Below are 26,538 nucleotides of genomic sequence, written 5' to 3'. Positions count from 1 at the left end.
TAAACTCATACAGATATGGAACAACTTGAAAGTGAGTAAACAATAAAAAATTGGGTGAGCCATCCCTTTAACTTTAGAGAAAAAATAAAAGTGAATAAAAAAAGGAAAGTATTTTAGCCCATACACTGTTCGGTAAGTTTATTTTAAGGTTATATGTTACATGTTTTTACTATAGTAATAACAGTACATTGTGCATAATTACAAAACACTACCCCCTATAAGCCAAACCCTACTGTTACATAGTTATTTGTCTAATTACACTGTAGCAAATCACCTTAAAATAAAGTGTTCTAGTTAACCCTGATGCTAAAAAAAAAAAAAAAACGTTGATTGATTAATTTAACTTTATTAACCACCAACCAATAAAAGCAATCATTCTCACAAAAGATGCTTAACCAGGATACCTAATTACATTCAATGTTCTAACTGCCACAAACACCTTTACTCCCCAATTGATAAAATATACACGTTCCAGTCGTTTGCTATAAATACCCGATGTAAAAAAAAAATGTATTTTGTATAAGTAGCCTCTAAGGTGTTGTTTGTATCACTATACAATTATGTTCCTATGAATATGTGCGCTTCTTATTTCCGACCACTAGGTACCACTAGAGTGCATTGCTTATTGTGTTTGAGAGCACAGTCAGTTTTTTGCTGCAGAAATCTTCGTGTTGTTATTATTATTCTGGTTAAAATTGCGCATTATATAACAATTAGCAATCGAATGGCAGATGTATAGTAAAAGACAGCCTTAATAACCGTTTATATGATGCCGTGCGCGTTGCATCATCTTACTGCGACAGAACTGGAATGTTCTAGCTGATGATTGGTTTATCATCACGTCAATCACAGTGAGTCACCAATCACGGACGACATCTCAGATTTATCATAATGTTGCATCAGCATTGGCTTCCCTTCAATATCCGGGAAACGTGTATGCCGGTGTCCTGAATAAGGACTGTACTTGAACTGTAAATTGTTGGATCGTGTTACTTGTTCGTGCTTGTGATATTTTCGTCTAATTATGGCTGATGAGAGCGTGACCGAACAGATGAAGGATCTGAAAATGGGCGAGAAGAAGGTATCAGATATACGTTACACGCAGTTAGCTGACTAGCTCGTGAAATCCTCTCTCTGAGACACTTACAGCATGTTGCTGTCAACTCAGAATCCCTCATTTTTATAGTTCTCTTGGTCATTGGTGCAAGTTTCTCGTTATTTGTTTGACTGCTTTGTAATATAGATGATTTAATTTGGTTATTTAAAGGTCTGCAGTCAGGTATTATTTCTGTATTACTTTACAGTGGGTGGAGTGACAAGTTTGAACTCTTTTGTTTGTTGACACGAACGTCACATCCTTTTTTCAGAATAGCAAAGATGGAGGAAAGAAGAAAAACAAGAATCCTGGTGGAGATGCAGGTGGCAAGGCTGAGGTTGGTGCTTTATAACGCGTGCATATTCCCATTACAGCACTGCCAGCATCACACCAGCTGTTCCAGAATGGACTTTAATTCAATTCATAACTTAATAAATGTATTTAAAAGCATGTGACTTGTATTGTAAAGCAAACATTATGTATCTAGAAAATATTTGCCATATGTGCATTTAAATATGCACCTTGCCAGAGGAGGATGTTCATGGTTTGCTTCATAATTTCAAACGCAATGCTTTTCTTGTAATGTTAAATGGTGCTATGGTTTATTATTTATATTACATGCACTGTAAAGGGCTCTTTAAACAACTGACAAAGTTTGCGTAATGATAATAAGAGTTTAGTCTCTCTCTTTATAGTTGAGTCCTCCACCACAGTACATCGATGAGCGTCTGTCTATATATAACAAGCTGAAGGCAGAACACGATTCCCTGCTTGCTGAGAAAGCAGCAAAAGACAGCAAACCCATCAAGATCATGCTGCCCGATGGAAAATTAATAGATGGGGAGTCCTGGAAGACCACACCGTACCAGGTTGCCTGTGGCATCAGGTTAGTAACTAAACTAATCTAAACAATTTGATCTGTTTTATGTATGTATTAAAACTGTTAAAATAAACGAGGCAAGCATTTTCAGCCCTAATGCTGTCAAGCTGCTTGAAACAATGACACAGTTAGCAATGACACTTGTAAAAGATTTGTAAACTTGAGGTGCATTTAAAAAAAAAAAAAAATTATATACATATAAACACAGCAGGCTTCATGGTGCAATCAAATCATTGTTTGAGCAATTCCGAATAGCAATATTGACAGCAAATGAAATTAATTTGGGTTACATTTATGCGCTGTTATCCAAAGCATCTTACAATAGAGGAACATCTGCGATTTATCATAGTGCCAACCATATTCATAGTATACAATGCCAGCTTTATTAGAAGGCTTGACAGGTAACAATCTTGAGCAGAGGAAAAATTCAAAGAAGACTACAACATGTCATATTGTTATTTACAAATGTTTTTTGTAAAAACTCCTTAAACTTCTTGTTAGTCTCAGTGAAAGGCACTTAAATTGTGTTTTCTTAGTGAATTGCTTGTTTGCATTGTGCTTCGAACTCATGCAATAACTTGTAATCACAATGTGTAATATTTATAATGTGTTTTTATTTAACAGCCAAGGCCTTGCTGATAATACTGTGATCTCCAAAGTGAACAATGGGGTATGGGATCTGGACAGGCCCTTAGAGGGAGACTGCAGTCTAGTGTTTCTCAAATTTGATGACGAAGAAGCACAAGCAGTAAGTGGAGAGTGTTCTACAAGTTTGCTTTTGAATTATTAACCCTTTCACATGTAAGTTTAAAATATTCTGGCTTACACTCCCAGCGTGAGTAACATGCCATGTTAGTTTGCAGTGAAGTCAGTTCAGAGAATCGTATCTGTCGTATTTACAACACTTCAATTCATCCACTTGTCCTGAAATTCATGAAAATAAGTGGCCAGTGAAGTGGGAGAAGAATAGAATACATTTTATAGTTGCCTAATTACCTATACAATGTGTATCTGAGATGAATTAAACATGCAATCAATTTATATAGTCTGTATGATGCACTGAACGTTCTAATCACACCGGCTTAATCGTACACGTCAAAGGGTTAATTCCCTATTTATATTAAGGTCCTATTAAGGTCTATTCAACTCTCTGTACTGTATAATGTTGCAGTTTGAGCATGAAAAAGGACTGCAAAATTGCAAAGCACTAAGTCTCTCACTCTATATCAGAAAGCACTGTTTCTAATCTCCCTGAAATGCTTCAGTTGTAGTCTTGAGTTTTCTTTCAGGTGCGCACACGTCAAAATATTACTCATTTAAATTACCGCATAAGGCCTGGTTAAGTTGCATTAGTGGTGTGTTGAAAGTCGTGGTTATGCAACACGCTCAAAGCTGCTGACCAATCACAACACACTGGTCTGACCAATCAGAGAACATTGTACTTTTCTGAAGGAGGTGCTTGATAGAGACAACTAAACGGTGTTACTGACAGACGGGGAAGAGAGGTGCTGCAACAATGTTAAAGAATTATGTGAAAAATAAGGTGAACATTCTAGCATGTAAATCTATTCTAGTAGAATCAAGACTTTGTAAAAGGGCATAATAGGTCCTCTTTAATGAACACTTGCCTGCAGTAGCAGCGAGAACACCACAAATGTACACCATAGTAGGCATGTAGACATTGTTAATATTCTAAATTATTTTGTTTAATAGGTGATTGAAAGGAGACATGTTATTTCAGAAAACAAATGTGTTCTCTTTAGGTTTATTGGCACTCCAGTGCCCACATAATGGGAGAGGCCATGGAGAGAGTCTATGGAGGCTGTCTTTGTTACGGACCACCCATTGAGAATGGCTTTTACTATGATATGTTTCTTGAAACTGAGTAAGTCAAACATAGTCTCTCTTTTTTTTGTTTTAGATTTTCTTTATTAGAATAATTTGGGTTGTTCATCAACAGAACAGTAGTATTACAGAGTAGACTACAGGTGTCAAATTAATATGCCTCTCATGACTGTGCTCATCCATGCTAATGCAAGTCATTGTTATGTTCATTTACTATCTTTTATTTAGAACTGTCAGTCAGAGCATGAAAGTCACATTAATTCATCTGTGGTTAGAAATTATGCCAACCAGCTGTTCAAGATATATATATATATATATATATATATAGAATTTTTTTTTCTTTTTTTTTTTTTCTTAATTCCTTTCAACAATTACTTGACCTTTTGTTTGACCAGGACCAGTGCAGTGGCTTTAGATGAGCAGGAAGGAGCATAATAAATGCTGTAATTTACTTGTTGAAAGGCTATTTATGCAAATGTTATTCATTTTGATGATATCACTGTCAAGCTCTGCCTTGTTTGTTAGTGTGGCTCTGTCAGGTCCAGAACAGGTAGTTTTCTGAAAAAGCATCGCTTTGTCATACAAGATGACTGCTGGTAGAAAACGTTTCTTTAGTTGGTGACAATTGTGAGATGTTTGGTTATTCTTTGCACTCTGGTTTTTATTTAAGAAGGGCTTATGTTTTTATAATGAAACCTGTGCACCTTTGTGTACTTAACTCTCTCTATCCTCTCCCTCCCTCGTCTGTCGGTTCTCAGAGGTGTATCAAGTAATGATTTCCCCTGTTTGGAGAACTTGTGTAAGAAGATCATCAAAGAGAAGCAGCCCTTTGAGAGGCTGGAGGTAAAGAAGGAGACTCTGTTGGAGATGTTCAAGGTAGGCGCTTCCTTTCAAAAAGAGAGAAATATAAACTCATGCCATGAATAAACCCTTAACACCCAGTGAAATGAAATCTGCTTCTCTTGTTCTTCTAGTACAACAAGTTCAAGTGCAGGATCCTGGATGAAAAGGTTACCACCCCAACAACTACAGTTTACAGGTCTGATTTTTGGTTGCAAAAACGTATACCTTTGCAGTGTGTTTGTTTTCATTGTTATTATTATTATTAATTATGTGCTTATCTATTTTTTTCAAGTCTTTTCACATTGACGTTCAAAAGTTTGTTTTGTACGTTTTTTTTTTTTTAAACGAAATTAATACTTTAATTTAGGGCTGGGTAAAAAATATTGATTTCTCGATTTGAATCGATTCTCACTTTTACAAAACAATATCGATTCTTAAATCCCAAGAATCGATTAGTCATCCTGTTTTCAGTTATGAATGAAATAAACATTGTTGCGCACCACCCATCCAATAAATCGCAGTAATCTTTGTGCTTTATTACTATTGATATGAAGCAAAGTCTCAGATTTCAAATTACGTCTACTTTTTTACGAAATTCAAAAACATAAATACCGTTTTGGCGCTGTGGCGTGAGATCGCTCTGGCTCAGCTCAGCTCTAGAGAAGCGGCAGCGCGGATTAAATATGAACTGATCTTCTCTTCCGCCTTATACCAGTTACAGCGCGAAATAAACATGAAAGAGCTTCTGAAAGTGTGTTAAAAGATACAGGACAACTTACCGAAATCCATATCATGTCACATAGAATAGCTCAATCAGTGTTTCAACTGCAGAAAGAAGTAAAACGGTTTGTAAACAATGTCATGTAACGTCACATTTTCCTCAGAAAAACCATATCCAGTGTCCATAAACTCATTAGTCAGCTAGAGAAATTAACTCTAGAGAGAGAAGCCTTTTGCTAATTATATGCACCATATTACATAGGCTATTCATTGTCAATGTTCTTCAATATTTAATGCATATGTATGAATAAATCTGGCAAGTTTTTATGCAGCCACCATTTAAATGTTTATATTTCAAAAACCTATTTGGAGTAGAAATATGATTATGTAATTGTAAAGTTAATATTATAACTTTAAATTATATATTATTATAATAGTGTCATTTAATGTTAATATTATAACTTTAAATTATGTTTATATATATATATATATTATTATAGTGTCATTTAAAGTTAATATTATAACTTTAAATTATATATTATTATAATAGTGTCATTTAATGTTAATATTATAACTTTAAATTATGTTTATATATATATATATATTATTATAGTGTCATTTAAAGTTAATATTATAACTTTAAATTATATATTATTATAATAGTGTCATTTAATGTTAATATTATAACTTTAAATTATGTTTATATATATATATATATTATTATAGTGTCATTTAAAGTTAATATTATAACTTTAAATCATGTTTTTTATATATATATATATATATATATATATATATATATATATAATATATAATTATATTATTATAGTGTCATTTAAGTGTTTGTATACAAATCTGTTAATTTGTAACTTCAATATTAGTAGGCTAATGTAGTATCAACTGACTCCCATAGTTTACAACATTAGTTCAGAAATTAGTTTTCCTTGAGAAAATGTTCCATGTATTATACCTGATACATATCCAAAATAATCGATATTGAATTGAATCGAAAATCGAATCGAAAGCTTCGAATTGTGAATTGTGAAATTGGTGTCAATACCCAGCCCTACTTTAATTCAACAAGGACACATTAAATTGATGAAAATGTCAGTAATTACTTTTACATTGTTTCAAAAGTTTCCTGTGGAGGGTTCTCTGGGAGTATGGGGTCGGCAGCCCCCTGCTTAGGGCTGTTCGGTCCCTGTACGACCGAAGCAAGAGCTTGGTTCGCATTGCCGGCAGTAAGTCAGACCTGTTCCCTGTGCATGTTGGACTCCGGCAGTGCTGCCCTTTGTCACCGGTTCTGTTCATAATTTTTATGGACAGAATTTCTAGGCGCAGCCAAGGACCGGAGAGTGTCCGGTTTTGGGACCATACGATTTCGTCGCTGCTTTTTGCGGATGTTGTTGTCGTGTTGGCCCCCTCAGACCAGGACCTTCAGCGCGCACTGAGGCGGTTTGCAGCCGAGTGTGAAGTGGCTGGGATGAGAATCAGCACCTCCAAGTCCGAGGCCATGGTTCTCAGTCGGAAAAGGGTGGATTGCCCACTTCAGGTTGGTGGAGAGTTCCTGCCTCAAGTGGAGGAGTTCAGGTATCTTGGGGTCTTGTTCACGAGTGAGGGAAGGATGGAACGGGAGATTGACAGACGGATCGGTGCAGCTTCTGCAGTAATGCGGTCGCTGTACCGGTCTGTTGTGGTAAAGAAGGAGCTGAGCTGTAAGGCAAAGCTCTCGATTTACCGGTCGATCTACGTTCCTACTCTCACCTATGGTCATGAGCTGTGGATCATGACCAAAAGGACAAGATCCCGGATACAGGCGGCCGAAATGAGCTTTCTCCGTAGGGTGGCTGGGCGCTCCCTTAGAGATAGGGTGAGAAGCTCGGTCACTCGGGAGGAGCTCAGAGTAGAGCCGTTGCTCCTCCACATCGAGAGGAGCCAGTTGAGGTGGCTCGGGCATCTTATTTCGGATGCCTCCTGGACGCCTTCCCAGGGAAGTGTTCCGGGCACGTCCCACCAGGAGGAGGCCCCGGGGAAGACCTAGGACACACGCTGGAGGGATTATGTCTCCCAGCGGGCCTGGGAACGCCTCGGGATTCCCCCGGAAGAGCTGGAGGAAGTGGCTAGGGAGAGGGAAGTCTGGGCGTCTCTGCTTAGACTGTTGCCCCCGCGACCCGTCCCCGGATAATTGGTAGATGATGGATGGATGGATGGACAGTCACGTGCAAACGTGTAGATGTTTTAAACCCGTGTTTAGACCCGTGATTCTCCCTTGTCCGACCTGACCCGCACCCGTATCCGACACAGTTAGGATGTTTTTCACCCGTTTCAGTAATATTCGTCACCCGTGCAGCACTCTGTATGAGACCTCTTTCAAAAACATTTGAAAAATGTACTGTCCCCAGACTTTTGAATGATAAAAGTCCCCCCACCCCCCACCCGCACCCCATTTGATGTGTAGGGTAGTTATACCTTAGTTTATTTACACGTTCATTTTGCTTCTGCTTTTGTAGGTGTGGGCCTTTGATCGATCTGTGTAGAGGTCCTCATGTAAGACATACAGGAAAGATCAAGGCCTTAAAGATCCACAAGGTGCACAATTCAGTCCTTTTCTTATTTGTTTCAATAACAGTCCTCTATGTCCTGTTATCCTGGTCTGTACATTAGGCATATTGTCTTTACAGCATGATGTATATAATCCCAAATAACACAAATTATGTACATCACAGAATTCCTCTACGTACTGGGAGGGCAAAGCTGATATGGAGAGCCTGCAAAGGATCTATGGCATCTCTTTCCCTGATCCCAAGATGCTGAAAGAATGGGAGAAATTCCAGGAAGAAGCCAAGAACAGGGATCATCGCAAACTGGGACGGGTATGAGTAGATGTATAAAAATGTATGAACAATGAAAATGTATATGAATACAGGATCAAAAAACCCATCGCTCATCGGAAATATGTAATGGATTATTACAATAAACAGATGGAGGTACTGTTTACAGATAAGCCAAATATATACATGAAATATGCAGCACATCACAAAAACATTTTTTATTCAAGCCATGGCCATGCAAAATGCTGTGTCAGTGGTAATCCCCTCATATGGATTATGTAAATCATGCTTTATTTAAACACTTGGGTGACAGGAATTAAATATACTAATGGTGCACAGTACTGGCTCATACATACAAAACTCTTAATCAAAAAGTCTTTCATACACTACCATTTAAATGTTAAGGGTCGGTTGGATTTTTAAATTTTTTTTTTTAAATAATGCTTTCAAAACCTAGGCTGCATTTATTTGATCAAACACAATAATGTTAAACATTTTTTTTAAATGAAAAATAACTTTTCTATTTTAATATATTTTGAAATGTTATTTGTGATGGCAGAGCTGAATTTTCAGCAGCACATTTTTATCTTTCAGAAATCCTTCTAATATGCTTATTTGCTGCTCAAGAAACATTTCTTATTATCAATGTTGAAAACTGTTTCAGGATTCTTTGATGAATAGACAGTTCAAAAGAACAGCATTTATTTGAAATAGAAATCTTTTGTATGATTATAAATGTTTTTACTGTCCCTTTTGATAAATTTAATGCATCCTTGCTAAATAAACATTTTCATAAAAAAAAAATGACCCCAAATTTTTTAACAGTTGAGTGCTTAAATCATAAATACATTAGTCATATATATGCTTATCCTTACTGCAAGTGAATAATTATAAAGAGATGTCAGCAGTGGACAAATAAATATAAAAAGCCCTTTTCCACCCAACATTTGAGGGACAAAACTGCTCACAATGGAGAACATGTGGACGCCTTGGTGTTCTAATGACTTGTGCCGAACCCCCCACCCCGTTTTATGTGTAGGGAGTCTCGCCGGGGTGACTGAAGACAGGTCTGATAGGTGGGCTGGGTGGGGAGCGGGGACTATGCCCATAAAGAAGGCAGATGTCTGTCTCCTTAATGTGCCATCTGTTCATGGGCATGCTGATGGGTGCACAGGGAACACTTTGTCACAACAAAAGCTAGAGCGTAATCAGCCATTTGTGCTATTTTTTGTCTCTCTTGCTCGTTTGAACTTCTCTTGTTCTTTTCCTTTGTATCCTCCTGCAATCTGTGTTAGATTTCTGACCCGTTTCATAATTGTTTCTCTAACCTTTAATGTTTTACACACTCTCTTGCTTTTGTCTTTCCAGGAGCAAGACTTGTTTTTCTTCCACGACCTGAGCCCGGGTAGCTGTTTCTTTCTCCCTAAAGGAGCCTACATCTATAATACGCTGATTGAGTTTATTAGGGTGAGTGTCCCCAATTTCAAATTCACAGTTCATTCTGTTACTACAGAGCTGATATCATGCATTTAAAAAAATTACAATGACCAACAAAACAAGGGTGTGATGTGGAGCCGGGTTTGCGGAGGTCTATTAGGATATGCTAAATTGCATTTTATGGATGTCATGGTTCAGTAGACCATGTAATGGATAGGCTGGTCCACTTCAAGGACCCCGGTAATGATTGTGGGCAAACCACTTGAATATTTATGTATTTTTACAGGCCGTTTTTATTGTACTGTGGTATATTTTATCGTGTAGAGTGAATACAGAAGGAGGGGATTCCAGGAAGTGGTCACTCCGAACATCTACAACAGCAAACTGTGGCAAACCTCAGGACACTGGCAGCACTACAGCGAAAACATGTTCTCTTTCGAGGTGGAGAAGGAGATCTTTGCTCTCAAGCCCATGAACTGCCCTGGACACTGGTACACAATCTATTTTCACTAACGTTAAGCAACAGAAGTTTGGAAGTGTTTGTTAATCATAACGGGCATTGTCAAAATGACAGGACAGTCTCCCTGAATGCAAAAAAAAATTTGGGGTAAGATTTTTCTTTATGTAAACTTTATCCTTGTTTTCCAGTCTGATGTTTGACCACCGGCCACGTTCATGGAGGGAGCTGCCTCTGCGTCTGGCTGACTTTGGGGTCTTGCACCGCAACGAGCTATCTGGAGCTCTGACTGGCCTGACAAGAGTCCGACGCTTCCAGCAAGATGACGCCCACATCTTCTGCTCTATGGACCAGGCATGTTACATGAGCAATATCACACAAGTAGCAGAGCGATATGGCTGGAGGCAGTTACAGCCTTGCTGATATAGATACGACAAGTGGGATATTACATGCTTTTACACAACAGTTTGATGGCACAAGTGTGTAAATAAATAAGAAACAACAACGGAGTGTCTTTAAAAACCCTCTTTTGTGTGGAACTACTTGTTCCCCCACGGGTTCAAATCCCAAGTTGACAGTTTAACAGTTGAGCCCAAGCCTCCGTTAATAATTCTAAAACGTCACTTTAGAACAAGCAACGAAGGAGCGCTGAGTTGCTTTATTGAAGCTTATTGAATTATGTAGAGTATTATTAGATCGACTAAGTGGGTTTATTACCTGCATTTGATAGATCTATAGCATTTATTCTTTAGGTCAGTCATACATTCATAATAAAAAAAAATCAGTTTGAATGTCCACTAGTGCCTTTCATTATAAAAGTCTTTGCTGCCATCTACAGACATTATAATGTAACTTTCACTAAAGTCAGAATCACAATCACGACCCTTTCTCATTACCAAATATGGCAAGTAAAATATAATTTATTGATCAGTATTTAAATGAACAATAATAGTGGGTTAAACCATGGAACTGATACACAGAAGGTTGCTGGTTCGATCCCAGCGGTTACCACCAGTGTGTCCTTGAGCAAGGCACTCAAGGTACTCCATGTTGCCCCAGGGGGATTGTCCCTGTAATAAGGGCACTGTAAGTCGCTTTGGATAAAAACGTCTGCCAAATGCATAAATGTAATAGCCATTGTAAAAGTTTAATTAGTTTGTACAGTAGGGGATAAACACAAGCAATTAATTTAGTCAAAAGTACAAAAGCAGAGCTCTAGTTTGTACAGGTTTGTAATTTTATAAAAATTTTAAGTTATTAAATTTAACCTTGCCCTTTGAACCAGTAGTAGATTAATAAGAACAAAGATTGCCAGTTTGATATAGCCTAAACAAATTCCTGTTTAACCACTATCTACATGAGAGCCAGCAGCAAATTTGGACTCCACCAAAGGACTGGTCGAGATAAAGCTGTTCTCGGTGGGTACATGAGCGTTGAATGGATGCTGACGGCCTGGAGCTCACTTCTCTGAAAATATCTAAACAAATTTTAAAATAGGCCATTGACGCTTGTTGTGAGCAATACTGCCAGTATAGATTCGGCAGAAACAAGCAAACTGATTCAAATTGTGAAACGGTTTCCGTGTGATTTTTGTAGAATATTGTGTGGCTGGAAAAGGCTCTTAGATTCGAGCCAATCAGATTCGAGAAACAGAACTAATTGTTGTATAATTTTAAATGCACAATGCTTTTTTGTGACTTGATATTTTCAGGGTTCCCTAACCTGAAGAAGTCATTGAAATTAATACAATTCTAATAATTTCTATTGTGAATATAAATATATCTGGTTTTGCTCTTCATGAGTGATCTCTGTAGAATTATTTTAAGAATCCTTATTTAGTAATCACAAACATCTTGGAAGAAGAGCCATGGAAAAGGGTCTGGTACCCCTTTTCCACCAAGGCAGTGCTAGAGCTAATTCAGAGCCAGAGCTAGTCCCGGTTCATAGTTGGTTCGACTGAGGAGCCTTCTAAGAACCGGTTTGCTTTTCCACGGGCTGAGAGCCACAACAGAGCCATGTCTTACGTCACTGTATACGTCTCATCTCTCTCAGCAACGCTAGCGAGGCAGCGGCAATGTTGCCAAGTATGTGGTTTTGCCGCGGGCGGTTTTTTCATGTCCGCGGGATGAAGCGACCCCAATTATGTGATATTTAGCCCCGGGAATGTGAATTTTAGTGCCAAAAAACACATATTTTACCCCCAAATGTGATTTTACTGGGGAATCCCCCCCTGGAACGCGATTGGGCTTGTTTTGAGTAGCAATTGGGCGGGTTTGTTGTGAAAACCTGGCCACCCTGGGCAGCAGGAAACACACACACACCAGGCTTGTTCGAGATGCATCGTCACTGCGCAAACCGATCCACGTATGATATAAAAAAAAAACGCATGAGTGAATCAAAAGCATAAGGAGTCATGTGCTCTCGCTGGACTCGTTATCATACGGCGATCGGTCTCTGCACAGCACCGCTGCGAACAAGCCTTCCATCAACAATGCAAACGTTGCGTTACTATTGATTCACATGGCTTTACAATCCTACATCGGCATCAAAACACAACGAAAACACAGCGAATCCAACGCATTCATGTAGGTCGCCGTAATTTGTATAGACGGAGATTACAAACGAACAGCAGCTGTTAGCTCCATTAGCTGCTATTTCAAAAATGGTGGATCTAAAGTTTGTGTTCGTCTTGTTGACCCCGCCCCCAGCGCCTGACGTAATCGGTTCTTACTTCTAGCCCTGTTCTAGCCCAGCAATGTTTTGGTGCTACTTAAGAACCACTTCTCCTGGCTCGGAGCTGGGGCTTTGTGTGTGGAAACACAAAGAACCGATTTGAAACTAGGCTCTGGCTCCGATCTAGCTCTGGCTCTGCTTTGGTGGAAAAGGGGTATGGGAGCCCTGCATTTTTCAGTGTGTTAAAGGACTGTTCGGTTCATAAGCACATTAATACTTTGTTTGTTTGAATTGCAAACAAGAGGTAATTTTTCTCCCCATCTTACCTCCTTACTTTTACTCTTATCAGATTGAGTCTGAGATAAAGGGTTGTCTCAACTTCCTGCGTACGGTGTATGATGTGTTTGGCTTCACCTTCAAATTGAACCTCTCCACCAGGCCAGAGAAATTCCTTGGAGAACCTGAAGTGTGGGATCAAGCTGAGAAGGTACATGAAACTTACCAAAAACTCAAAAAGAAACCAATGTGCATGTGAGCAAATCAATGTGCATGTATACTATTGTTCAAAAGTTTAGTGTTAGCAAGATTTTTACAATGTTTTTGAAAGAAAAACATCAAGGCTACATTTATTTTATCAGAAATCAGAAAAAATCAGTTATATTGTGAAATATTATTTAAAATAACTGGTTTCTATTTTAATATTTAATTTAAAAAAATGTAATCCTGATGTAAAAGCCGTATTTTCACCATCATTACTCCAGTCTTTAATGTCACATGAATCTTCAGAAATCATTTTAATATTGACTTGATGCTCAAGAAACAACCATTGTTGCTTAATATTTTTGTGGGCACTGTGATTATTTTTTTCCAGGATTCTTTGATGACTAGAAAGTTTAAAACAGCATTTATTTGAAATCTAAATCTTTTGTAACATTATGTATTTACTGTCGCATCTAATGCATCTTGAATAAAATATTTTTTTTTTTAATATATTATAAAATAATATCCTACTGACGCCATATTTTTTAACCATAGTGTATATAATATCATGTAATATTACCACTCTCATACCATCTCATCAATTTGTAAGAAAATGTTATTTTTATTAGTGTTTAACACAGTTCATCTCTTATGATATGCATGATAAGTCGCACATATCTTATCTACTTTGACTTCATTAAGCCCTTGTTAATTGTTTTAGCAACTGGAGAACAGCCTGAATGACTTCGGAGAGAAATGGGTTCTGAATCCTGGTGATGGAGCTTTCTACGGACCAAAGGTACACACAGATAAATAAAGCAAAATATACAAAGACTTATAAAATGACTTTACACTTAACACAAGTATTTTTTTCTGTGATTCAGATTGATATTCAGATAAAGGATGCCATCGGCAGGTATCACCAATGTGCCACCATTCAACTGGACTTCCAGTTGCCTATTCGTTTCAATCTCACTTTTGTAAGGTATGTTTACTCAAGAAGACATAACTCTTTGCCTGTATGTAATAAGGAAAATTGAAAACATGAGTAGATCCAGAGCCCTCATTTTTGTTCCTGTACAACAGTGACATTTTGTGGTAACATTTGATTACTACACTCCTGCATTTCACTTCATTTTGCTGATCTTGTAAACCAAATCCTGTCTGTCTTCAGCCATGATGGTGATGACAAGAAGAGACCTGTGATCATCCACCGAGCGATCCTGGGCTCAGTGGAGCGCATGATCGCCATCCTGACTGAAAACTATGGAGGAAAATGGTACAATTAATGAAGAGACTCTAACATGATACAGTTTAGTCTCATATGTGCTTATAACAAATTCTCCTGCTTTGGTGTCCCACAGGCCACTGTGGCTGTCCCCACGTCAGGTGATGGTAGTGCCCGTAGGACCCACTTGTGATGAGTACGCCCAGAAAGTGAGTTCTGCTCGCAATTTATGATGCGTTGATACATCTGCTAGCTCTGATAATTTGATGCTCAAGAAATATTTAATATTATCAATGCTGAAAACAGTTGTGCTGCTTAATATGTGGAAACTTCTTTTTATCAATAGTGCAAAAGAACAGCATTTAGTTTGAAATAGAAATATGTTGTATTATTATAAGTGTCTTTTAACTGTCACATTTGATCAATTTAAATGCAACTTCGCTGAATAAAAGTATTAATTTCTTTTTAAAAAATCCTACTGACCCCATACTTTTTAATGAATACCCCATACGGTATTAATCTCTTATGCTATGCACAATAAATCATGCATATATTTTCTGCTCACAATTTACGATACACTATTATCTGTTAGCTCTGATTCCAGAATAAACTACCAGGTCATAAATCGAATTAAAAAAGCCTTTGTCAATCTCAGGTACAGCTGGAGTTCCACAAGGTAGGGTTGATGACGGATGTGGACCTGGACCCAGGCTGCACACTGAACAAGAAGATCAGAAATGCACAGTTAGCGCAGTACAATTTCATTTTAGGTGAGTGTATCCAACATAACCATAACATTAGAAAATGGTTTTATTTTGATTGACACTAAAAATCATGCCTTGTTCCTGTTTACTACTGATAATTATGCGTATTATGTTTTTGCCCATATTTCTCTTTTATAGTTGCCGCTAAAATCCCTGTGTGTTTCATAAACCAAAAATAACCCAAGCACACCATGATTCTTAGCAACTTAAAGTGCACCTATTATGCTTTTTGGGCTATTATCTTTCTCAATGTTAAGTGATCAATTAATTTTTTCCAGAGCTGTAGCTGTTTTTGAATGTAAGAAGTCTGCAAAGTTTCAAAGTGCTCAAAAATGGAGTGATAGTTATTGTGACTCCCAAAAGAAAATGATTTTGATTGTAAAAGTAATCCCAGTCTTACTTCCTGCACTAACCTATATAGATTTGTAACACATTTGTATAATTCCTGTCTATGGTCTTCATTGAGTGGTGCAGGGATGACATTTTAGCATCACCCTGGTTCCCTCGACACAAGCCCAATAGGATCTTTGCATTGGCTTCTGGATTTGCAGAAAATAAGACAAAAGCTTTTGATTCTTACACATGTTTTGTTCATCATGATAATCTTCAAAAATAAACACAACGTTTATGTATTTTGAAGCCTAAATACAATTGGCAGAAGTCAAAGCTAAATGTAGGCTATAAACACACTACACTACAGTCTCATGACTTCAACGTCACCATGACTAAGCTTCCAACAGTAATTTGTTTAAAAAATTTGAGTTATAATAGTTGAACTGATGACGTTTAATGTCCCGACAATGTCTGTATGTAGTATCATTTAGCAACTAATTTGCAACCAACTTTTTCAAGACAAGTAAAAGCTTTAAAACCACAGACCTTATTTCAAGCATTCAAAAAACCCATTGAAATCAAAACAATAGTACCGGACGTGCTAAAGTGCTACATTTCTGCGTTTTGGCCTACCAAAATATGTCATCCCTGCACCACTCTATTGGCTGCCGGTGAATAACATATACTTTGACCCACTCTTAAAGGGTTGGTTCACCCAAAAATGAAAATTCTGTCATTAATTACCTACCCTCATGTCATTCGACATCCGTAAGACCTCCGTTCATCTTCGGAACATAAATGAAGATATTTTAGTTGAAATCCGATGGCTCAGAAAGGCCTCCATTGGCACAATGCACTTTACACTCTCAAGACCCATAAAAGGTACTAAAGACATTGTTACAAAGTCCATCTCACTACAGTGGTTCTACAATAACTTTATGAAGCCACGAGAATAGTTTTTATGGGGAAAAAAACCTAAAGTACAACTTATATAGTGATGACCGATTTCAAAACACAGCATCATGAAGCTTCAAAGCGTTATGAATCAGTGAGTCGAATCATGATTCGGATCGCGTGTCAAACTGCTGAAATTACGTGACTTTGGCGATCCAAATCGCTGAATCGACTCACTGATTCATAACGCTTCGAAGCTTCATGATGCAGTGTTTTGAAATCGGTCATCACTATATACAGTGAGGAAAATAAGTATTTGAACACCCTGCTATTTTGCAAGTTCTCCCACTTAGAAATCATGGAGGGGTCTGAAATTGTCATCGTAGGTGCATGTCCACTGTGAGAGACATAATCTAAAAAAAAAATCCAGAAATCCCAATGTATGATTTTGTAACTATTTATTTGTATGATACAGCTGCAAATAAGTATTTGAACACCTGTCTATCAGCTAGAATTCTGACCCTCAAAGACCTGTTAGTCTGCCTTTAAAATGTCCACCTCCTCTCCATTTATTATCCTAAATTAGATGCACCTGTTTGAGGTCGTTAGCTGCACAAAGACACCTGTCCACCCCATACAATCAGTAAGAATCCAACTACTAACATGGCCAAGACCAAAGAGCTGTCCAAAGACACTAGAGACAAAATTGTACACCTCCACAAGGCTGGAAAGGGCTATGGGGAAATTGCCAAGCAGCTTGGTGAAAAAAGGTCCACTGTTGGAGCAATCATTAGAAAATGGAAGAAGCTAAACATGACTGTCAATCTCCCTCGGACTGGGGCTCCATGCAAGATCTCACCTCGTGGGGTCTCAATGATCCTAAGAAAGGTGAGAAATCAGCCCAGAACTACACGGGAGGAGCTGGTCAATGACCTGAAAAGAGCTGGGACCACCGTTTCCAAGGTTACTGTTGGTAATACACTAAGACGTCATGGTTTGAAATCATGCATGGCACGGAAGGTTCCCCTGCTTAAACCAGCACATGTCCAGGCCCGTCTTAAGTGTGCCAATGACCATTTGGATGATCCAGAGGAGTCATGGGAGAAAGTCATGTGGTCAGAAGAGACCAAAATAGAACTTTTTGCTCATAATTCCACTAAACGTTTTTGGAGGAAGAAGAATGATGAGTACCATCCCAAGCACACCATCCCTACTGTGAAGCATGGGGGTGGTAGCATAATGCTTTGGGGGTGTTTTTCTGCACATGGGACAGGGCGACTGTACTGTATTAAGGAGAGGATGACCGGGGCCATGTATTGCGAGATTTTGGGGAACAACCTCCTTCCCTCAGTTAGAGCATTGAAGATGGATCGAGGCTGGGTCTTCCAACATGACAATGACCCGAAGCACACAGCCAGGATAACCAAGGAGTGGCTCTGTAAGAAGCATATCAAGATTCTGGCGTGGCCTAGCCAGTCTCCAGACCTAAACCCAATAGAGAATCTTTGGAGGGAGCTCAAACTCCGTGTTTCTCAGCGACAGGCCAGAAACCTGACTGATCTAGAGAAGATCTGTGTGGAGGAGTGGGCCAAAATCCCTCCTGCAGTGTGTGCAAACCTGGTGAAAAACTACAGGAAACGTTTGACCTCTGTAATTGCAAACAAAGGCTACTGTACCAAATATTAACAATGATTTTCTCATACAAATAAATAGTTAAAAAATCATACATTGTGATTTCTGGATTTTTTTTTTTTAGATTGTCTCTCACAGTGGACATGCACCTACGATGACAATTTCAGACCCCTCCATGATTTCTAAGTGGGAGAACTTGCAAAATAGCAGGGTGTTCAAATACTTATTTTCCTTACTTTAAGTCGTTATTTAGTTTTGCACACAAATATATATTAGGGATGCACCGAATATTCGGCCACCGAAAATTTTCGGCCGAAAATGCCCCAAAAGTGCATTTTCGGTTTTCGGCCGAAATACTTTTATCACCGAAACAACATGGCCGAAATGTTGTGATGACGCAAACAGAAACCGCGACCTGCACGTGCTTGTCTGAAGCAACATGTCTGCGGTGTGGACGTGTTTCAGTATATCTGAGAAACATCCACGTCTGCTCCATGCACAAGCACTGACAGCGAGAGCTCATGTTCTCGATGAGAAGAGGACCAGACTTCACTGTGAAACCGAACGCAATCTTTAACAGTGGGCATGTTTTAAGCGCGGAACACACTTCAATCTGGCGGCAGCGCGCGCGCGTGAATGCGATCATCTGTGAGCGCGATCGATCATCTCTTCCTTAAGAATAAACATGAATGAACATCTAAGGTGTGTTGAGGATACATTACAACTTACTGTCACGTATCATATATGGTGTAATCGCTCAGTCAGTGTTTCAACGGCAGAAAGACCTCAATATAACTGCTGTAAACTAAACAGTCATGTAGCATCACATTTACCTCAGGCACCTCAGTATCCACAGCTGTTAGTTCACTAGAGAAATCAACTCTTTCACTAAATATATGACCTATATTAGCCGTTATATTCATTATATTCTACTTAACCTGTTAATGATATCTTGATTATTTCATGTATGTTTAAATAAAATGAGAGACACTGTGTATAAATGATTATATTTCAACAACGAATTGGATAAAAAACTATTTTATAATTAGATTTAGAAGTTATTGCAAAAACTGCCTTATGTGAAGTGTACATGTTTGTGTACGATGTTATTTGAGTGTTGATTATTAGACCTAAAAATACATAGCAACTGAATTTAGGCTAATAGTTTGGGCTCTGTTTTTAACCTTTAATATTAATGTGCAAGTAAGGGCTCCCTATATAGTTTAGAGCAATATATTCAATAAACTTTTAGTTATAATTTAATTCATTTAAGGACAGACTTTTTTTTTCCAGTTAACCAATAAAAATAAATAAAAAGCCATTTTGTAAAACTGCTGTACCGAACCGTCAGTTTTGTGTTCCGCTACACCCCTATTCTACAGTTAACATATGAGCTATGGCAGTCTTTGCTTTGATACACTATTATGTTAAAGGCCTACAGAGAAAATAGTTGTATCTTTAAGCAGTTGCACTTGTTCTGAATGCACTTTCTTGTAGTAGTCCTACAGAGAAAATGTTTAAATGCACTAGACCTAAATGCACTTTGTTTTTATGAGAGAACATTTATTTTAAAAACCTTTCGGTAGGCCTGTACATTATTATTTAATGTACAAATGAGTGGGGTCAAGTTAAACATTTTAGTTTGAATTTTATTTTATACTGTGTATTGTTGCAATGTGCTAAATAAATATTGGCATAACTTGTAACTGATTGATTCTTTGAAACTTTAATATTAATGTATGCAATTGCAATGCCTTGATTTTAGTAAAGTTAGTACACAGTCATAGCCATAAATGCAATGGTACTAATATTTGGAATAATTTCTTTCGGTGTTTCGGTTTTCGGCTTTCGGCCTTGGTTTCCTCTTTTTCGGTTTTCGGTTTCGGCCAAGAATTTTCATTTCGGTGCATCCCTAATATATATATTTGTTTATATTCATCATTCAAAAAGGGAAAGCAAAACCAAGACTGCAGGTATGCAAATCATAAACAACGCTGTGTTTTGAATGTCAATCACGCTGATCACTTTCTTTACTCCGCTCATGTTATTATGAAAATATTTGCACAGTGTTGCTCAGGTAAGATGACGTAAAATTATAACAGCCTTCTGTCTGTTCAGTTTTGACTTGCTCGCTTTCATCACTTTTGCTCTCATTCTCGTGCAATGACTTGTTGGCTAAGCTGAACAGTCAATCAGAGTTCTCTCTCTCATCGACACCTCTAAGAAAAACAGACTGTGTCCGACTAGAGCCAACGGTCTCAAAAAGGGTCTTACGTTGGCTTGGTGTGTCTGTCTTTAAACACTGCAGTTTTCTGCTGTAGTCCAGCTAAGGCTTGGAGGAGTTTGGGTTTTATGTCAAAAAAATTCAGTTTTCTGCATGGCGAAAGCAAATTCGGTATGCCATAGTTACTGTTCATATCACTATCAAGTGCTGAGGAAGCTGAAATTCACATGGCAATGGCCTTTTCATTTCTGACACTGCTGTGAGCGGTAGACCAATCAAAACGAACTGGGCCATTTGACCAATTAGAGCAGAGTAGGCTCTAGGAAAGGAGGAGTTTAGAGAGAGATGAATCCTTGATTGAACCATTTTAATGAGACTGCTAAAAAGGAATGGTGCTACACTGTGTATTGTGAGAAAATTAAAGTGTTTTTGAGCGTGGATGCATCTAAATCTATTGTTGTAAACCTCCAAAACAAAATTAGGAGCCTTTAAAATAGCATAAAAGGGGCACTTTAAATTAAAATTGCATTTGCATTTATTTCCCTGATATTTTAATTGATAAAATGTCAGCTGCAGGTGTGTAAAGTTGTCATGAATTCGTTGTGATTCTAACTTATGGTTTATGCGATGACAGTGGTGGGTGAGAAGGAGAAAAGCAGCGACACTGTGAACGTTAGGACTCGTGACAACAAGGTGCATGGAGAGAGGAGTCTGACGGACTGCATGGAGCGCCTCAAGGAGCTGAAGGCTTCGAGAACCCGAAACGCAGAGGAGGAATTCTGAACTCCCTAAACCTCCCGCCAAACCTTTCTTAATATGTCATATGCCCAGATGCCACTGGGCAACACTGCTGCTCTTCTGTATAAATGACCCATAATCTCTGATCTATGTGGGTCAGGGGCTCTGTTTTAAAAATCGGTGACAATATTTTAAAACAAATCAGTCATTTGTATGAAAGTCTGTATACCTGATCTGCCAATGCTTTTTCAAAATAGCCTGGTAATGTTCATTCATCAGATAGCCATTATCTTTTGTTATAGGAAAGGGACTTTTCTGTCAATATATGTGAATGGGTAAATGACAATAATGTCTGAAAGAGGTCTGATATGTTGCAGATGAAATAAAATGGTGTCTTTCAACTCTTTTATTTCTCACTTTGCTGTAAAGACCTTAATGTTTAAGGCTGTTGTTAAATATTTCCTATCTACTTTAAATAGTGACATAACAGATACAACAGAAAACTTTCACTTTCACTTGCAGATCATTTAGGGGAAATCGCGTGAGTGCAGATCGTTCATCTAACCGGATAAACACGAGTAGTAAACGAGTAGCAGCAGACTTTTAAATATATATGTATATATGTTTTGCACATATTCCAGTTTATTTAATTTGCTATAGTGAAAGGATCGATTTTTCCTTCCGCAGCCGGCTGATCGAGACAGCTGATTTGTCTGCAGGTCTGGATGTTTACTCACAATTAGACTTAGCCTGTTCTGTTGTTTGACAGAAATGCTATTTAACGTCCGTTTAAACGGAGCACGGCGCTGCTTTTAACGAAAAAGGATTTTCTTCTCTTTTTTTTGCGTAGGATTTTCCTTAAGGTAAGTCAAAATTACGTTATATATAGACGACACTGTACAAAAATGTATAACGTCAGCCTGTGTAAATCTGACCTATGAAGTCGAGAGCAATTAGCAGGTACTATTTTAAAATTCAGATCTTCTCATTTAAAAGTTCGTGTGGTTATAGGACACAGTAATCAATAACATTTTAATTTGAAAGTTTCTTTATCCTTAATTGCAAACTGTTTTTTGTTTTTGCAAAGAAAAATAAGCGCTACTTTTTAATTTCACTTTCATTTGATGCACAGATATAGACCTAACCTCTTTCTACTTGTTTGCTTGTGCAATCTTTCTTTAAAAATAAAAGACTCTTCGAATGATGTTTTTTTGTCTGGTGCAGACACTTTTGCGCGTTTAAAAGCGTTTTGGGGAACTGATATGGTACGGCGAATTGGATCTTGACGTCATTGACCGTGAGACTGAGCGACACGCGTCATAATCTGAAGACCACGCCCACCGGTGGTTCCATTCGACAGGGTCCCTACGCACTGTTCACTGCTCCCTACTCCCTGAGCACGGTATATCAGTTGAAGTGGACTTTGCTGACAATTTGGAACGGCCTGCAACGTCATCAAAGAAAGGCAAAGACGGGGTCGCGCAGATTATGATATAACATAAATTAATATTGTAATTTACTTTACTTTCAAATTTAAAACCATATAATAAGCATATGCATTTACAAAACACACAGTATAAAAAAATATAATCAAAACATTGTCCATTAGTTTTATTAGTTTTCATAAGTTACCTGTATTGACTATGAACAGATTTGAAGCTGCACCTGTCATTCAATATGAAAATACATTTTGATTTGGTTAACTATGTGTTTGTAGGGTTATCTTAATCAATGGTCTTTGTAGCGGTCTCATGCGCTTTCTTTCCCAATTAAGCGCAGCTAGTAGCCTAAACATTCCTGAGGTAAATAAAGTAAAGTATAAAAAAATGACAGCCCTCAGCTGCTTCTCAAACTTTTAATTTGTTTACATATTCATAAAATATAATATGCGAATGTAACTGTCATTGCTATAACCCTTCATAAATACTCTAGTTTGTATAATAACTATGAATATGCACGGTAAACTCCTCCATCGCAGAGCTGTGTAAAAACTCTTGGTTGGGTGATTTTCGCTCTCCACTTCCTGTGAAGTGATATATCGATGTTCCCTTTTCCCCTGCGCCGTTCGCAGTAGGCCTACCCTTCGAACTGAACATGTTCGCTCCCTTTGGATTGGAATCTCACTTAAAATGGCGGAATACCCTCTGAAGTCCACTTCGCAGTCCCAGGGGCGCCGCTAGCAATTTTGGGCCCTATGAAAGAAAATGATGTTGGGCCCTCAACCACACCAACCTAGCTATCCAAAATCTTTGTCTGCTATTGAATAATACTGACCAATTAAGCTCCGCTCGCTCAACCCAGAATGCCCCAATTGGCTGATGAAACATTGATTAAAATTAAGATAAAATTTATACAAAATTAAATTAACTTTAAAGAAAGGCTTTCTACAAAACAAAACTTGATGAAGCGGTCAAAATCATGTCTGACCCACTCAGTGTCTCCTGGCATTGCGCATCTTACAATGTGTCCTTTTCTCAAAAATAAAATTATAATATTTAAACATAAATATAAAACAAAATACCTTTTCTTAATGGCTACAACAATATAGTAGCCTACAGTACCGAAAAATTTCATGTCGGAGTGGGATTTGAGCAAATGTCGTTTTACCCGTGAGCGGTTCATGAGTGGAGCGTTTTGCTGGATTTTGCCGGAAATGCAGAAATAAGCCATAATTTTGTTATATTTGTAACTGTTTGGTAGATTATACATTTATAATTTCTATTACATTACTACTAGTACTGTTACTACTAATAAAACCAATCTCTGGGGGCCCCAAAAGTGCGTGGGCCCTTAGAATCGTCCCAACTTTCCCCCCCTTAGCAGCGCCCCTGCGCAGTCCACTTACGGTCGAATGAAACGCACCCAATCAAACAGTTTCCATTGACTTTGTATTGCGTGACACGGCCGGCCTCCGTCATTTTTGACTTATAACAAAAAAACAGAACAATGTATAAAAGCTGATATGTGACAAGGTTTACAGCAAACAAGCTAAACAAAACCCAGAACCAAAAAACCCAGAAGTCTTTATAAGCTGTTGACCCAAAAAACGAGTGTTTAAGGACAAAAAAGTGGATACAGGCAATTGAGACATGCTATATTACAATGAGAACTACGCCCACTGGAGGGGAACGTAATCAGCGACAGGAAATATGATATATAAAACTGGCATTTGGATATTTGACTTAACAGTGACAATGTTTACTGCACACATAGGCATACTGAGTCACATCTTATTGCCTGTCTCCACTTTTGTCTCCTTAAACGCTCGTTTTTTTGGGTCGAAAACCTATTTCTGTGTTTTTTAGCTTGTTTTCACCTTGTCACATATCAGCTTTTAGACATTGTTCTGTTTTTTGTTATAAGTCCGAAATGACAAGAAGGCCGCTTCACGCAATGCAAAGTCAATGGAGAGCGTTGATTGACACCCCCCCCCCCCCGGTGGGCGTGCCCGTGGCCTAAATACGCTCTGTTTTTATTTTATTTTTCTAAATACGCTCTGTCTCTATAGCTCATTGACCGCTATGACGTCAAAGCATATAACATTTTACCATTAAAACTTTAAATGTCTAATTTCTTTCAGTAAAATTTGTTTGCAATCATTAATTGAGATTATTTACAGGTTCCAGTTCTGCGATGGAGTTTACAGATGAGGAGAAAATATGGCTGGAAAGAGTGTCTGCTGCAGTAAGGATTTTTTTTCTCCCTCAAATAGTGTCATCTTGTTGTTTTAATATTATCCGACGGAAAAAAAAAACCTTGTCAAAGTATACATGCTTAATAACATTGAAATGAATAATAATAATAGCCTACTAATAATAAAACATGCAGTTGTGCCATGTGGTGGCAGTATAGCACTAAAAGTTATCGGTTTAAATGAACAGTTCATCATGCCCTATATCTCATTATTTAGATACCTGAAGGAAATGAACTTACTCCAAAGGAGAAGCAATTCTGGGAGAAAGCAAAGCCAGAAACTGAATTTCAGGCCCAGTTATTCCAGGCTATGGCCTCTATACGATTCGGAATGAAGGATCCAACAAGCTCAACTATAGCACTGAAAAACCCTGTCCATCAGAGAAGCAGCGTCTCCTCACAATGTGGATGATCACTAGGTACAAAGAGGATGGCCCCGTTTACCTTTTCATTTTGGTTAACTGAATATTCAGAATAAAATAATCAAAATAATCATCTACACATAGCTAATGGTGAAGACAAGTAACTTTGGCACTTTGTAATTAGTAACAAGATTTTTCTTTTATGCATACCTTGATGGTGGGCGTCAGGTTTAGTTCATATACCACCAGATAATGTGACAACATTGTTTTGTTGACCTCAATGCAAAAGCTCATGGAATGTTTTCTCAGTTAGGCACAACGATGCTTCGCTATGCTATGCAAAGACAAACGTTGAGAAAATGAGGCTATATGGTCGGTTTCACCCACCATTAGTGTTGTGTTGTTTTATAACATCATGAGAAACCAAGTTTTTTTTTTTTTTTTTTTTCATCCATTAATTGTTTTTTAATAAAATGTCACTGGTGCTCTTTTCATGTAGCCTGCCCTACATGCTAAAGCTTTTGAAATGCTGATTTGCTTTTATCATGTTTGCAGGGATGATAACATCTCTACCTCATTCTATTTAAATACAACAACAAACAGTACAATGTCTTATACTCATATTTCGTTTAATACACATGTATATTTAATTAGACCAAGATATTTGGACAAAATTATTTTCAGATGTTTGCAAAACTGATCTTTTACAGTATATAATTTCTACCCATGGTCCAACACAAACCTTATGAAATGTAATTTCCAAAATGTCTGTGGATTCTACTACATTTCCAATTTCACCAAACGATTTAAAATGATTTTAAGGTGTATTTTTTTTTTTATGAATAAACACATGAAAATGAATCAATAGACTGTATTCTTAGCCTTTCTTTTATTCAGTAATCTTTTATTAGATTGTCACATGCTCAGCTGCTTGTGTACAAAAAGTTAGGGTAAGTTGGTGTAACATGAGTGAAATTACAATTTTCAAGATATCGCTATAATGACATATCTTCAGTTAAAATATGGGCAATTAAATATGTTAATATTCATATGCCTATAAGTCACAGACAGTGGCGGCTCAGCGGCTGGTGGAAAATTGTCTATGTAGGGCTGTGTTAAGAATAAAAAGATAACAGAAGGAAAACATATTAAGACAGAAAATATTTTGATTAAACATAATTGTTTTACAAACAAAAAAGTTCAGATTACGTTTGAGGATATTCTCACAAACTGTATTTTCAGCAAGCATTTTTTCAAGGTAACCCAAATTAGAAACACTTTTTCATTTTCATAGTTCACAATTTATGCATGCAGTGCAACAGCATGTAAGTTTACAAATGTTACGTTTATATATATATATATATATATATATATATATATATATATATATATATATATATATATATAT

The 26,538-nt window shown here is 37.7% G+C and overlaps 1 protein-coding gene and 1 long non-coding RNA gene across 3 annotated transcripts; both read left to right on the top strand.

Annotated features, from left to right (window-relative positions):
- Nucleotides 1–867: 867 nt before the first annotated feature.
- Nucleotides 868–21,490, top strand: tars1 (threonyl-tRNA synthetase 1). 2 transcript variants are annotated; one of them, XM_079816154.1, is made up of 19 exons: nt 868–1,081; nt 1,368–1,433; nt 1,792–1,982; nt 2,601–2,724; nt 3,740–3,861; nt 4,580–4,697; nt 4,796–4,860; nt 7,895–7,973; nt 8,111–8,257; nt 9,584–9,682; nt 9,977–10,143; nt 10,301–10,463; nt 13,132–13,269; nt 13,984–14,061; nt 14,147–14,247; nt 14,437–14,541; nt 14,627–14,699; nt 15,146–15,260; nt 20,972–21,490. In XM_079816154.1, the coding sequence occupies exons 1-19, from the start codon at nt 1,025–1,027 to the stop codon at nt 21,118–21,120; spliced, it is 2,157 nt and encodes a 718-aa protein (XP_079672280.1). In that variant the 5' UTR covers nt 868–1,024; the 3' UTR covers nt 21,121–21,490. The 2 variants fall into 2 exon arrangements, with proteins under 2 accessions (XP_079672280.1, XP_079672281.1); XM_079816155.1 differs by having other exon boundaries at nt 913–1,081; nt 1,777–1,982.
- A 99-nt stretch (nt 21,491–21,589) lies between these two features.
- LOC307124721 lies at nt 21,590–25,993 on the top strand. Its single transcript, XR_013816292.1, has 3 exons — nt 21,590–21,938; nt 24,695–24,759; nt 24,986–25,993. It is a non-coding gene; the product is annotated as an uncharacterized lncRNA (long non-coding RNA).
- Nucleotides 25,994–26,538: the final 545 nt, after the last annotated feature.

Source organism: Gobio gobio (assembly GCF_949357685.1).
Source record: "Gobio gobio genome assembly, chromosome: 4".
NCBI lineage: Eukaryota > Metazoa > Chordata > Actinopteri > Cypriniformes > Gobionidae > Gobio > Gobio gobio.
The sequence above is the reverse complement of the archived record's forward strand: the minus strand, read 5'-3'. Positions and strand labels throughout refer to the sequence as shown.